Below are 14,220 nucleotides of genomic sequence, written 5' to 3'. Positions count from 1 at the left end.
AACGCAAGACGGGACTGAAAAAAGGCAAAATAAATAACCATCTTTTGTATGAAGTGAAAGTGACTGAAGTTGTCAGATACAGAATGATAACTGTACTTTTACACGCAGGGATATCAGGCTGGTTACCACAATAAGAGTTGTTTATTTCGCATGTGACGCACGTGAAACAAATGGGTTTTGAGGACATTCAAACGATATAAAAGGATAATATTTTTGTGCATTGTTCATCGCTATGGCAACGATTATTTTTCATCATTCTGAAACCCATGGATATCACCTGAGAGTTTAATGCTTCACTCATCGATTCTGTAGAAATGTTTTTCAGGATATTTTCAGATATTTTTTTCCCACTTTCCTTTTTCCTCAAACGCAGCCGTAGTCGTCTTGAAATGGGTAAACCTGATTGGCTAATCCACCTGCCACACAAATCTGAACTATGTACACTAGAATAGGGCTGTGCAAAAATATTGAAATATCGATATATCGTATCATTTAATACAGTATCGATATCATACTGCAGTATTGATATAATCGCCATTTGGTATTTTCGTTGTTCTGATGATTAAAATGTTTGTGTTTCATACTAACTTTGCACAAGAAGTGGTTTAACAAAGACTTTTAGTATCGCAGCCATTTTTATTGAACCGTATCGAATCTATTTGACATTAATCGTATTGAAACGTATCGAATCAAAAGCTGACTGTATAGAGATATGTATCATATCGTGGCCTATGTATCAAGGTATGTATTGTATCGGCAACTTCTGAATGATACCCAGCCCTACTCTACATATTTACATGACCAGAAACACACGCTTTGACAAAATGTCTTTGATAAGATGAGTGGAACTGGAGACGTATTAAGTCTTCCTGGCGGATTAACCAATCAGAGAGACAAATGCTATGCCTGTGTGGCTGCTTACACATAAAAAAGGAGAAAAATCGACATAATGGACTGAGAAATTTTACAGAATCAACAATCAAAAGCACCAAACTATTACTGATCTCAGGTAAAAAGAAGTTATAGATTTAGTTTTGAAGCTTACGAGAATTTTGAAGAGGCGATGACGATACAAATTAGCGGCTGTAGTTGGATCGTCTCGAGTTTTTTCATGCTCTATTGTCCGGTTCCAGGCTCTTCTGGATCTAAACTGAATGCAGAAGTGACTGGCTGGTCAGGTAAGCGTTGTGTGGACCTTACCCCCTGTTCGTCCAGTTTCATGAGCTGATCCGTGACCTTGGGCGTGTTCAGAGCCAGACGGAGACAGTGCACGTTCAGCTCCGGCACCAGGTACTCCAGAACCTCCTTCAGGGGGAGCCCTCGAGCCAGGCCGTGTTTGGACGTGGAGGGGATGGCGTCTTCCAGGATGGAGCCTCGCAAGGTATTCAGCTAAGAAAAGGGAAAAAAAAGAAGTACAAATATTCTGATTTAGCAAGTGCAGTAGAAATACACACAAAACATACACCTACAGAAGTCATTCTAATATGTGTCCTAATATATCACACCTTTAAACAGATTTATAGTTACTCTGGATTTCTTTTCATACTATTTTAGCTTCATTCTGTTTTTAGTCACATGTTGGTTTATTGTTTTTATTATTTTAATTCAATTATGTTCTGTAGCAAAACATCCTGTTTTGTTATAAATAAAGTTGCAGTTGCAGTTACCTTGGACCTTTATGCAGTATACAGATTTTATACCTTCAACATTTTTAGTATTTTCATAATTATCTCTATTGTTTAGATTTATGCTTTTATTATTAAGGATTTTTTTTTTATTGTATAGTATTTTGAGCTTTGGTGTCAAAGTTATTTTCCTTGTGGGTCTATAAAGCTTGTTCAAAGTCTTACAACCAACTCTATTTGTACAATTTATTAAAGGTGTAGTATGAAAGTGGTGTGTGTGTGTGAGTGATGGTGGTGGTCGGAGGGACCGATGGCGCCGAGTGTCATGGCAGCCGCGCCTCTGTCAGTGTGCCCCAGGGCAGCTGTGGCTACAATAGTATCTTACCATCACCAGGTATAGAGTGAATGAATAATGCTGAATGATTAATGCTGAATAATGCTGTGTAAAGCGTCTTTGGGGACAGAAAATGTCTGTGAAAGCGCTATATAAATAAAGACTTACTTACTTGATAACCAAAATATCGTGATATCGTATCGTCAAAAGTCTCACAATAATATCGTGGACTGTCAGAATATATCGAATTACAAGTTCTTTTGCTTAAATGCATGGTTTATAGTAGCTACATCTTATAAACAATTCTTGGGATTATGACGGAAATAATTCACACCAAAATCTTGTCAAGGTATTTAAAAAAAATCTGATCTATGTTCTTCATCACAAACACACCTGGAGTTGTGTTTTGTCTCATTCACACATGTTTAACACACAAATTCTCTCAAACAGAAAACACTCTGTTCCACTTTGAGATGTCATATGGCATTACAGTGCTCCATTGTGTTTTTAAACTCCATACACCTGCACTAGAATCATTTGGACGAGTTCAGGCCTGGAATTGCAGATTTCTTGTAAACAGAAGGTAAAACTACCACTTCATGACATCACAAGGAGGAAGAAAACATTTGGAGCTTTGGAGATGTAGACTAACAATAATAAAGAGTTACTCAAACATGTGAATGAAACAAAACATAACTACAGATATGTTTTTGAGGAGGTAACAACAACCATCAATTTGTGTAATATTGAACCTTTTTCTACAGTTTTTTTTTTTTTTTTTTAAAGGTGAACTATGCAACTTTTTGGTTGGGGGTCTGTCACCCGCTTGTTTCTACGGAGATCAAATGAAACAGAAAACACACACCAAAGTTCTTGTAGAGGTGCAAATACAAGGAACAGCAAAATAAAAGTGAAAAAATCCATAGCACACTCAGAGCTTTTATTATTTTTAAATAACGTTTCGGCAAAAAAAAAAGCCTTCATCAGATCATTTTTCTCGCTTTGGAGCACAGTAAACAAAATGGTTGCCAGTTCAGCCAAAACTGACTCTCCCCAGATCTGACCTATAACTTGATTTGCTTTGGTCTCGACAAAGACAGAAGGTTTAATGTCACACTGTGGAACATTCCAGACAAAGCAAGAACATCCCCACGAAGAAAAGCAAAGACCCTCCACCAGAAAAGCTACACAACGCACCTTTTGAAGAAAATACAGAAACATTTCCATATTAACCATAAATACGTGTTTCAAGCGAGCACTCAAACTAATTGGCTTTACATGCGGCTTCAAACACAGTCGATTCCATAATGAGGAATAACAGAGTTCTTGTATTCATTGTTTGGTGTTGGAGGAGGCTCTCCAGTGGCTCTTGGTGTAATAGCTGCAGAACAGGCTCATTAACAAGTCTCAAAGTCACAATGTCCCCGCTAAGAATAGACTTATCAAACTACTTCCCGCTTGTACACAAAACAATATGCAGTAAATAGACTAGCTCAGCAAAAACCAATGAATGTTATTTATTTATTGCAGAAGAAGCCAAGGAAGAAGTTAAATTGCTCAAGAATGAATAATTGAAGGCAGATATGGCGTGACCTGAATATTGTCCGCCGGCTAATAGATAGATGGAGTTTTTGAGCGGACGAGTGGTTTTTAAAATTCACCTAGAAGCTTGTTTTCGTGCAGGTTAGGTACACTGGTTTTGGAGCAGGGTTGCCTAAAGTGAAAATAAGTCTGTTAGGATTTTTGAAGTGTGATCTATTGCTGAAGAAAATATATCTAATAAATGTCTGTTATTGTAAGAAGTGTCTATTTTCATTCAATTTTGCACTAAAAACGGTTGCAAAATGAAACCAATGTAGTCTACTTACTTAAAAACATAATAATTAAGACAAATTATAAGACAAATTAGTAGCAATAACCAACCAGGAATGATTGGTTATTACTAAAAAGTCACATTAACCCTTTAGGCGCCAGAGTTTTTTTCCCTAAAATGTTCGATTTTGACATTTTAGCCCTGGTTTAGTCCTGGTGTAACCCTGGTTCAGCCCCGGTTTAGTCCCGGTTTAGTCCCGGTTTAGTCCCGGTTTAGTCCGGGTTAAGCCCTGGTTAAGGACTTAATCACACCTGGTTCAGACCTGGTTCAGTCCGGCTTCAGTCCTGGTTAAACTCTGGTTAAACTCTGGTTAAACTCTGGTTAAACTCTGGTTAAACTCTGGTTAAACTCTGGTTAAACTCTGGTTAAACTCTGGTTTAGTCCTGGTTCATTCCTGGTGTAGCACTGGTTTAGCCCTGATTTAGTCCTGTTTAGTCCTGATTCAGTCATGGTTCCAGGTCTGAACCAGGATGAAAATAACACTAAACCAGGACTAAAACAGGTCTAAACCAGATTTGAACCAGGTCTGTTTAGGCCTGTTTTAGTCCTGGTTCAGTCCTGGTTCAGTCCTGGTTCAGTCCTGGTTCAGTCCTGGTTCAGTCCTGGTTCAGTCCTGGTTCAGTCCTGGTTCAGTCCTGGTTCAGTCCTGGTTCAGTCCTGGTTCAGACCTGGTTCAGACCTGGTTCAGACCTGGTTCAGACCTGGTTCAGTCCTGGTTCAGACCTGGTTCAGTCCTGGTTCAGACCTGGTTCAGACCTGGTTCAGACCTGGTTTAGTCCTGGTTTAGTCCTATTTTCATCCTGGTTCAGACCTTGTTTAACTTGAATGAAATTTGACACCGTATTTTGCAAAATAGGCCGTTTTTCAGAGCGGCATCTTGTCAACTTAAGTCGACAGCGGAGCACATATTAATCTTTTTTTTTTTTTATTATTATTATCACTGTGGTATCAGATTCAGTATTGAATACTGATCAAGTATTATAAATGTTAGTATCATGACAACACTAGTTCAGAACAGCGCAAACGTAACTAGATATTAGCAGCTGTCTCTTTGCGGTACTGCCCTTTGAGAATCATAACACACTAATGCTATGGTTTTGCAATCTCTGAAAATAGTAATTAAAGAGTGGAGAAGGGGGCAGTGTGGCGGGTCGTGCGTCATCTTTAGGGACCATTACTCACGGTGCTGCTCAGCGCTGCAGCTTATCCAGTCCAATCCTGAAAGCACTATTTTAGACCTGCCCACTGACTCAAAGATTAGAGCTGACGGAGAAGGGAGGAGGAAGAGATCTGGGTTTATGAGTAGTCCTATTAGTCCTAGTAGTAGTGCGTTTTAAAATGATAATTAAATAGAAATGAAACGAAAGACGAAAATTAAAAAATGAAAGAAAGAATAAATGGTCTATAAACATGTTCTGAAATGCATGGGATTCTTTTATTAGTTTATCGGTTATTTCAGTCTTTTCTCAAATGTTAAACTGCTGGAGTTGTTTAGAATGTAAACTCTGAACACAATTCTACTTTTTAACGCCTGAATCTATAAAGATGTACAGTGGTCCTTTGTTTATTGCGGGGTTATGTTCTAAAAATAACCTGCGATAGGTGAAATCTGTAAAGTAGTCAGCTTTATATCTGTTTTAAGGCTGTAAAACCCCTCACCACACACTTTATACACTTTTCTCAGACAGGACAACCTTTTTGCATCCTTCTTAAAACTTATAGCTGCTGTCGTCCTTTTGTTATTTTCCTCTTTATGTAATGAACCGAAGATTCATTTATTCCGTAATGCAGCATACAGGACCGCACTCGCCGATCAACCCGAGATTATATCAAACTTTTGTGCTGCATACACCACAGACTGAACCAAAACTAAACCAGGACTAACCCAGGACTAATCTAGGACTGATTCCAGGACTGAAGAGGAGGACTAAACCGGAACTGAAATAGGACTAAAACAGGACTAAAGAAGGACTAAACCAGAACTGAACCAGGACTCAATGTCAGGACGGGCTCGAAGGTGACCGCAGGAGAAAGGACCGGCTCAGCTCCGTACCTCAGGGAGGTAAACGCGGCCATAGCCCGATCGAGCTTTACAGACACCCTGCTGCGCAGGCTTGCGGTTCTGTCTCTTAAGTCCTGGTTTCAATAACTATTTGCGGGTACCTGACCCGGTGCAAGACTCTGCGACAGCGCATACCTTCTACCTTCCTTCAGTTTCAACTTTTTGTGCGATGGTTTGCATCTTCCTCTGCCTTTTGGGTGCAACCGCAGAATCCTTTGTTGGTGCAGAACGTTTCATCGACATTGTGGGTTTTGTTGGGGAGAAAACTTGCAAACATACAACACTTCAGAATCACACTGATAGAGACCGAACATTTATGTAAATTTGGCAGCTGAACACATTCTGTATTGTACAGCGCAGAAGAAAGGAGACAGGAGTCCCTTAGCAAAACTGCACACAAAAAAATCTGCGAAACAGCGAGACCACGAAAGGTGAACCGCGATATAGCAAGGGACAACTGTATCTAAAAAATGTTTTGTGTGTTTTTTTGCCTTTAAGTAGATTGTAAATTAAGTTGAGATTATTAATGTGACTATTGCAAAAAAAAATTATAATAATAGAAATTTGGGTATGTTACAAATTTGGAACAACTAGAAACAAGTGCTTGCCAAAGGTTCTTAGGAAGGTCCTGCATATGCACTAATCAGCATTGGGAGAACGCAGCCGCCATCTCGGACCTTCCACCATTCAAAAAAATAAAGTTTTGTTTTAAATTCTTATTCACGGCAAGAGTGAAACTTCTGTTCTAAAACATGTATAAACACAAGACAGAAAAAAGATCGAGGTTTAACTCCATTTCACAGCATGAATTAGATCTAAATATATCTGATGACATTTGCGTTTTTGATTCAGTTTTGATAATTATGCTGCATTTGAACAATATTTCTCGCAATTGTAATAAAATACTTCCTATAGTTGACAAAAGAAAACAAATATCTGATATTAAAGATTTGGGGAGTAACACATTTGAGACAGCACAATTGGCTTTAGCACCTCTTACAGTTTTAGTTGTATTAGTGCTTCTCTTTACATGAATGCAGTTCTTTTATAACTGAGCCAGTAGCAGAGCCGGTGGTATACATCTGACTCCCACACAGACCTCGCTGTAGCGTCAGTCAGTACAGCGAGTGCTCTGTATTATCACACGGTGAACTCAATTTATTGTGTTGAAAAGGTGTTAATAAAATGTGTTTTTCTCTGCATTTTGGATAAACATATAAGGTAGAGGTATTCGGTTTGAGACCTTACCACTACTTTCTACAATTTAACTTGCTTTTGTCCACAAACTGACCCTTAAATTATGTAAAAGCATGATAAATATTTACCACAAGTAGTTTAAAGAATTGGATTGAGGTGTGGAAGTAGCAGTACCTCGCTGGTCCTGAAGATGACCCTGTAGTTGTACTGCTGCCCGTGCTCCTTGTGCTCCTCCAGTTTCTCTCTGCGCAGACTCACCGCCACCGGCCCCAAGTTTTCATCCACACCCAGGTAGTTCCAGTGCTCTACAAAGAAAAACAAGACCGGAATTAGTCTAGTTAAACTCATTTATTTTTAAGAGAATGGATGTCAGCAAGTCAGTACCTATGAAGAGTCCTATATTATGCAAAATGGACACATCATGGAGCTTTCAATCATGTTATAATGTTGTTACCCCCTCAAAAACACACCCAGAGTTGTGTTTTGTTTCATTCACATATGTTAGAATAACCTTTTATTTTTAGTCTGGCTCAAAAAGCTCTGTTCCACCTCGTGATGTCATATAATGGTATTTTTTAAGATACCATTTACCTTTTGCTTAGCAGCGATGTAGCCAGGCTGGCACCACCTAGTGCACAGGTGTCAAACATACGGCCCGGGGGCCAGATCCGGCCCTCCAAGAGCTTTAATCTGGCCCTCGGCTGATTTTCTACTCAAATATTTTAATTATATTTTCTATTAAAATATTGGTAATTTGGTCTCCAGCGTCTCTGTACGTGGCCCCTCCCACCAGAGCAGCACAAAAGAAGACTTGTCTCTTTCCAAACGCTCTTAAAGGACGATCGTTTTGACTGTTGACCGTGACACCTTCATCAGAAAAATTTCCAACATGAAAAAAGTGGAGCCAAGTGCAGGATTTTACAACAAAAATGGACTTATTCCTGTTTACATACAAGTTCATGTTAAAACCTTGTGTTGAAATTGTATTTTTCTTAAAGTTTCAGGTTGTTCATAATATTATAATATTTTTTAAAAGAAAGAGTTCATCAATTAAAAAAGATTTCTGTAATAGATTTGTGTTTCTCTGCACAAATATTTGAACTTATTGTTATTTTTGGGGTTTATATGACATGAGTTTTCTGATCCGGCCCCTTGGGGATCAAAATAGGTTGGATACGGCCCCTGGAACAAAATGAGTTTGACACCCCTGACCTAGTGCCTCCGCTCAATTTCATTTCTCCCCAACGACTAGGGTCAGGAATCGGAATACACTAGATGGTTCGCAAAAACCCCGAAAGTGCGAGTTCAAGCACAAGCCAATCATCGGAGAGCCATACATTCTGTGTTGGCAACAATTCCCGAGATCGAGGATTTAAAGCCGAAACAAAGAGAATGTTTGATGAATTTTATCAAGGGGAAAGACGTTATTTCCCTTCTTCCTACAGGATTTGGGAAAAGCTTAATATACCAGTTAGCCCCGTTAGAGGAGCATTACATATATCACGATCAAATAGCAGTGATTGATTAAATTTAAAAAAGTACCCGCCTAATGTCGAGCAAACGAATCCTACTGTTGCGAGGTCAGACGGTTTCCACGAAGTGAAACCGGCTGATGAATCAGGCTAGCAGAGATGGGTAAATATTCTGAAATTATCCAAATCATTGTAGTGAACCTGTATGCAGTTTAAAAACACAGAGGGGCACTTCCTGTATTACCACATGACATCACAAGGTGGAACAGAGAGTTTTCTGTTTGAGACAAGAACTCAAATGTAGAAGAATAAGCAGGGTTTGTGTGTTAAATGTGTGTATGAAACAAATCACAACACTGGGTATGTTTTCGAGGAAGAAATAACATTTTAACATAGATCAGAAAAGAGTGTAACATGTGCCCTTTAATAAAAGCCCACAAATGGTTCAACTATTAAACTGAAATGCTTGGTACACCCTCATTTTTCCTGTTATTTTTTGCAATTCACGTCGTGCAAGTCCAATGAAGAGCTTGAAATGGTACAAAGGTAAGAACTGAACACACAGAGGTTAAAAAAGATAAAAGATACAAAACACAAGTCCAAGCGAGGTCAGGAAAAAAGAACAAAACACACACATTTATGGGAGCTTCTGCAACAGACTTGGGAAGAACTTTCTGAAGAATATTTGATTTCTGTTGTGAAAAGAACAAGTCACGAGTGTGTTCAGCTGTTCTATCTGCCAAAGGTGGACACTTTCATCAATCGAAAAGTTTATAAATGTATAAATATGTTTTTAGGAATGTGCTTTACTATTAAACTTGTATCTAGATGTATAAACGGTATAGTTAATGTGTTAGTGAAGACCATGAAGCTGCACACACATCGAATACAAAAGCAAACATTGTTGCTTGGATTCAAGGACAGGACTGTGAGTTCCTGGGGCCCTGCTGTTGAATGGGAGCTCACGAAGATAACGCTCTGCTGACCAGAAGATCCTCCTTCACACACACGCACTGATAAACACTATAACAACTGTAAACACACGTATCTGAGGTCTCTCCCACTCTTCTGTTTCGTAGTTTACTTTTGCCTAGAGACTCAATAAATGCTTCTTTACATTTCAGACTCATGATTCCCATCTGCAGTGTTTTCATCAGTAGAAAAATCTGTTTACTTTCTGGGTTAAAGCTGTGTCAACAATGTCCGTCAAGCCTCAATAACTCAAATTAGTTGTTTAAAATACACAAATCAGGTAGCCAGGAAAAATCTTAAAAAAAGGAGTTGTGTTTCCAATTAAAGTGTTTTTACGCACACAAGCTCATGCCTTCCAACTGTCAGGAAACGCAGATAATCCGTCTATCATTTGTTCATTTGTTTTTCAAAATAAAACAAAAAATAAGAAAAAAAAAAAAACAGTTTTCTTCTTATTTGTTTCCAAAACCAAAATGAAAAAAACAGATAAAGATTTGTTTTTTCAGTTTTGGATTTTGTGTTTAAATGAATAATGGAAAAAACGGATAACAGCTGTTTCCTGTTTCCATGACTTCCGAACTTGCACTGGACTCAAGACTAAACCAGGACTAAACAGTTTTCAGTCCTGGTCTGGTCCAAGTCTCAATCACAGTCTAGTCTTGGGCTGGTCCCGGTCTCAATCCTGGTCTCAGTCCTGGTCCTGTTCACCGTCTCAGTCAGTCCCAGTTTCAATCACAGTCTGGTCCTGTTCCCGGTCGCAGTCCCGGTCGCAGTCCGGTCGCAGTCCCGGTCGCAGTCCCGTCTCAGTCCCGTCAGTCCCGGTCGCAGTCCCCGTCTCAGTCCCCGTCTCAGTCCCCGTCTCAGTCCCCGTCTCAGTCCCCGTCTCAGTCCCCGTCCTGTTCACCATCTCAGTTCTGGTCTGATCCCGGTCTCAGTCCGGTCTCAGTCCGGTCTCAGTCCGTCTCAGTCCGGTCTCAGTCCGTCGGTCTCAGTCCGGTCTCAGTCCGGTCTCAGTCCCGGTCTCAGTCCCCGGTCTCAGTCCCGGTCTCAGTCCCGGTCTCAGTCCCGGTCTCAGTCCCGGTCCTGTCCACCCTCTCAGTTCTGGTCTGATCCTGGACTCAGTCCTGGTCTCAGTCCCAGTTTCAATCACAGTCCGGTCCTGGTCATGTTCCCGGTCTCAGTCCTCGTGTCAGTCCTCATCTCAGTCCCGGTTTCAGTCCCAGTCTCAGTCCCCAACCTGGTTTAGCCCTGGTTTAGTTCTGGTTCAGTCCGTATGCGGCACAAAAGTCACAGAAGTCATGGAAACGGGAAACAGTCATTATCCATTTTTTCCATTATTCATTTAAACACAAAATCGAAACCCAAATCGTTATCCGTTTCATTTTGGTCTAGGAAACAAATAATGAAGAAAATAGCTGTTTTTTAGTTTTCTTATTTTTGGTTTTATATTGAAAAACAATAAACTAATGATACACGGATTGCAGATGTCAGTCAAATTGAAACAATGCTAAGGAGCTATTTTAAATCTTTGTTGACAGATTTATTTTTGGTTAAGACTTCTATAGCGTCTACAAAACTGATTTATTATATTTCTATAGCTCAGCATTTCAACATCAAAACTTTCCACACTACTCACCTCGCAGGTAAAAGTACTTCCTGTAGTAGTACGCCCCCAGGTCCACATGCTCCACGATGTATCTCTTGGAGCGGTCCGTGTGCAGCCCCGGGCCTTCCTTGGGGGCCTCCAGCACGGCGACGCCTGCGTTGGTGAAGTGAGACGAGAGGGTGGCATCCAGGGGCCCCTCCTCTGTGCTGCCCGAAGAACTGCTGCTGCCACTGCCCCCGCTGCCAATGCTGCCCTGCTGAGAGAGCCAAGGTGTAAAAGTAGTACAATATTCACTTGTCTCTATGGAAAACTCAAGAACAACAACTCTTTAGTGAATGGACATCTACCGTAAAATCTGGACTATAGAGCGCACCTGAATATAAGAGGCATCAACAAATTTTTTTAATTGTACATATATAGGCTGCACCTGAATATAAGTCACAAGTGTCCACGTCTTCAAGAACGTTTTCAAGTTCGGGCCGTCTGCTTTTATCGCGTCTGAAAGCTTTTGTCGTCTTTTTGCACTGAGTCAGTTCATCACGCTGCCGTCGCCAAAATCTCACCATCGACTCACTGATGCCGAGCTCATGTGCAGCAGCTCGGTTTCCTTTTTTCAACAGCCATATTATCTTTATCTTAAAAGCTGCGTCATCTGCATTTCTTCGTGTGTTTTCCATGAGAAGGGTGTGTGTATGAAGCGGAAAATAACAGTTTAAAAAAACAAACCAGCATCTTCCTCAGCGCATCACCCTCGTCTCTCCCCATGCTCTACTGCTGCTACTGCGCATGTCTCCTGCAGAAAGAGCCTCTGTCCTGTCTGTATCATGTCAGTGTCTTGGAGGATTTCAGCAGATTTCAGACTCTCTTGGGGGCGGGGCTAGTTCTATCAATCAGGTACGAGTGGATGCCCGGCTACTGAAGTTTGAGACGTTTCTTCTCGTCATTTACGCGTACGGGTAAGACGTATCCCCCTCACTAATGTTCATTTAGCATCATAACTTATTTTACAACACAACGATAAACAATTTAAGTGCGCTGACAATATCACGAGCGAATGTTGCAACTTCATGTTAACCCTAGATTCCTAGATATTCTGCACTCAGGATGCGTGCAGATCCGAGGTGTTACCATAGACCGTGTATATGAATGGAAAATGTGCCAAACAAAGAATCCGTCCATATATTCACCGCATCGTTTTATTAGCCGCAGGGTTCAAAGTGTGAGAAAAAAGTAGCGGCTTATAATCCAGAATTTACGGTAAATAAAATAAAGTACAGTTCATTTGTCAAGTCAGCTGGACAATATGAGTACTACTTCTAATAGTAATGGTTCATCAGTCTTGGTCGTAATGGTAATCTGTAACTATAGCCACAGCTGCCCTGGGACTGACTTATCGCAGCAGCTTCTTCCACAACCACCAACCCCAGAACACTTAAAGGTTGTATGGAGGATTTTTTTTTAGTTTCCAACTGTCAGTGAAAGATTAAAATACCATTACAGAGACGCAGCAGCTTTGTAATTATGATGACCAAAAAAAAAGAATGAAAATCTATCAACTGTGGATGTAGTGAGGCCAGATAAACATCAGCCAATAGAAAACGAGGCTCCCTCATTTTCTATTGGCTGTTAGGTTGTCAATCAAACTCTCTAGTGTAACTGACTCGTCGGAGCGCGGGGATTATGTGGTTTACGCGGCGGTTCTTAGAGGCATTTTCGAACTGTCGCTTCCTCGCATTTCGCACAAAGTTTGTCGCGACGGCGGACGAGAATCCACGACCGGTTCGCCGCAAAAGAAAGTCGGTTTTTGAGGTCGCTGAAAGAAGAAGAGAAGAGGAAAAGGAGCAAAGACAAACTGAGGTGATTCTTGGAGATCTCGTCCAGCGATGGCGCGACCGAAGCAGACGAAGGGTCTAAAAACTGACGCGTCGGTCGCTGAATTACTTCTAGACAGGAAACTTCAACAGTAATTCTGAATGACAATCACAACGACTGTCGCTGTATTTCTCTTCCCTTAAAAAAATCCTCTATACAACCTTTAAAGAGAGAGAAGAAGTGAGAGAAAGAGCAAGAGAGCAAGCGAGCAAGAGAGACACTTTATTGATCCTGAGGGAAATTCACGTTTAGCTGGAGCAAAAGGCTCTGTACCTGATTTTTAACCATGACTGAGGAACATGTAGTTCAGTTTGAAATGTTAGCTCTGCCCACTTAGTCCTTTCTGTCAGCCTAATGTTGCACCATGAAAGCTTCTCCAAAGTTCTCATTCAAAAACATGCCTAATTGGAGAAAATTGGGAGTCAGACCTGGCAGTTTTTAATATGAAAGTAAAAGTCTCAAAATGAAATAAAAGTCCGATATAGGGCTTATAATGTAAACAGCACACTTGAGTGAAAGCCTAGGCCTTTTCGGTCTGTGTATGTTAAATATGACTGTCTGTGAATTAATGTCAAAATATACCTGTGACCGAAATAAATAAAAATAAATAAATAAAGGTCATGCTCAAAGACACAACGGTATGCAAAACCAGGAAAGGGAACAGAACATTCTGACCATTACCGGTGACTGACTGAGCTGCCTGTAACACAGTAACTAAAGAGCAATACTTGAATTTGCAATTACTTCTTATTTTCTTAACAAATTGATATTGTTTACATCGAATACCCAACCCTGAACAGTAATGAGCACATGGCAAAACCCTATGATGAATCTCTACACCAGCACTATGAGGCTTAATATTATGTTATTAGGTTCTTTTTTTCAGACCAAGAGTTTGTTTTCATACCTGTCAATTTCGACTGCGCCCTAGTGGTCACGTGATGTTGCTGTGACGTGTCCTCTCAGCTGATTTAAAACAGGTTTTGCCGCTGTCTTCCTAACGGTGGAGGCAGGACGACAGCGCCATCCGCAGTCCGACTTCCTCAGGACAGTATCCCAGGTGTGTGAGAGTAAAAAAGCCCCCTCGTCCCGGTTTATAGTCCCGTGGGCACGTTTATCAACACACCAGTGAAACCGTACAGAAAACTCAGGCAATTACTCATCCACCCAAAAGACAAAACAGAACCGGAGCATAAATGTAATGTCA

At 40.6% G+C, this 14,220-nt stretch overlaps 1 protein-coding gene across 1 annotated transcript in view; it reads right to left on the bottom strand.

Annotated features, from left to right (window-relative positions):
• Nucleotides 1-14,220, bottom strand: part of sipa1l1 (signal-induced proliferation-associated 1 like 1) — a 253,412-nt gene that overhangs the window by 84,783 nt on the left and 154,409 nt on the right. The window contains 3 exon segments of the mRNA XM_055149535.1: nucleotides 1,201-1,389; nucleotides 7,266-7,396; nucleotides 11,172-11,394. Of these exon segments, the coding sequence (XP_055005510.1) occupies nucleotides 1,201-1,389; nucleotides 7,266-7,396; nucleotides 11,172-11,394 (543 nt within the window).

This window comes from Boleophthalmus pectinirostris, unplaced genomic scaffold (assembly GCF_026225935.1).
Source record: "Boleophthalmus pectinirostris isolate CB_2022bp ecotype Guang Dong unplaced genomic scaffold, ASM2622593v1 HiC_scaffold_13, whole genome shotgun sequence".
NCBI lineage: Eukaryota > Metazoa > Chordata > Actinopteri > Gobiiformes > Gobiidae > Boleophthalmus > Boleophthalmus pectinirostris.
This window is presented reverse-complemented; position numbering and strand designations above follow the sequence as displayed.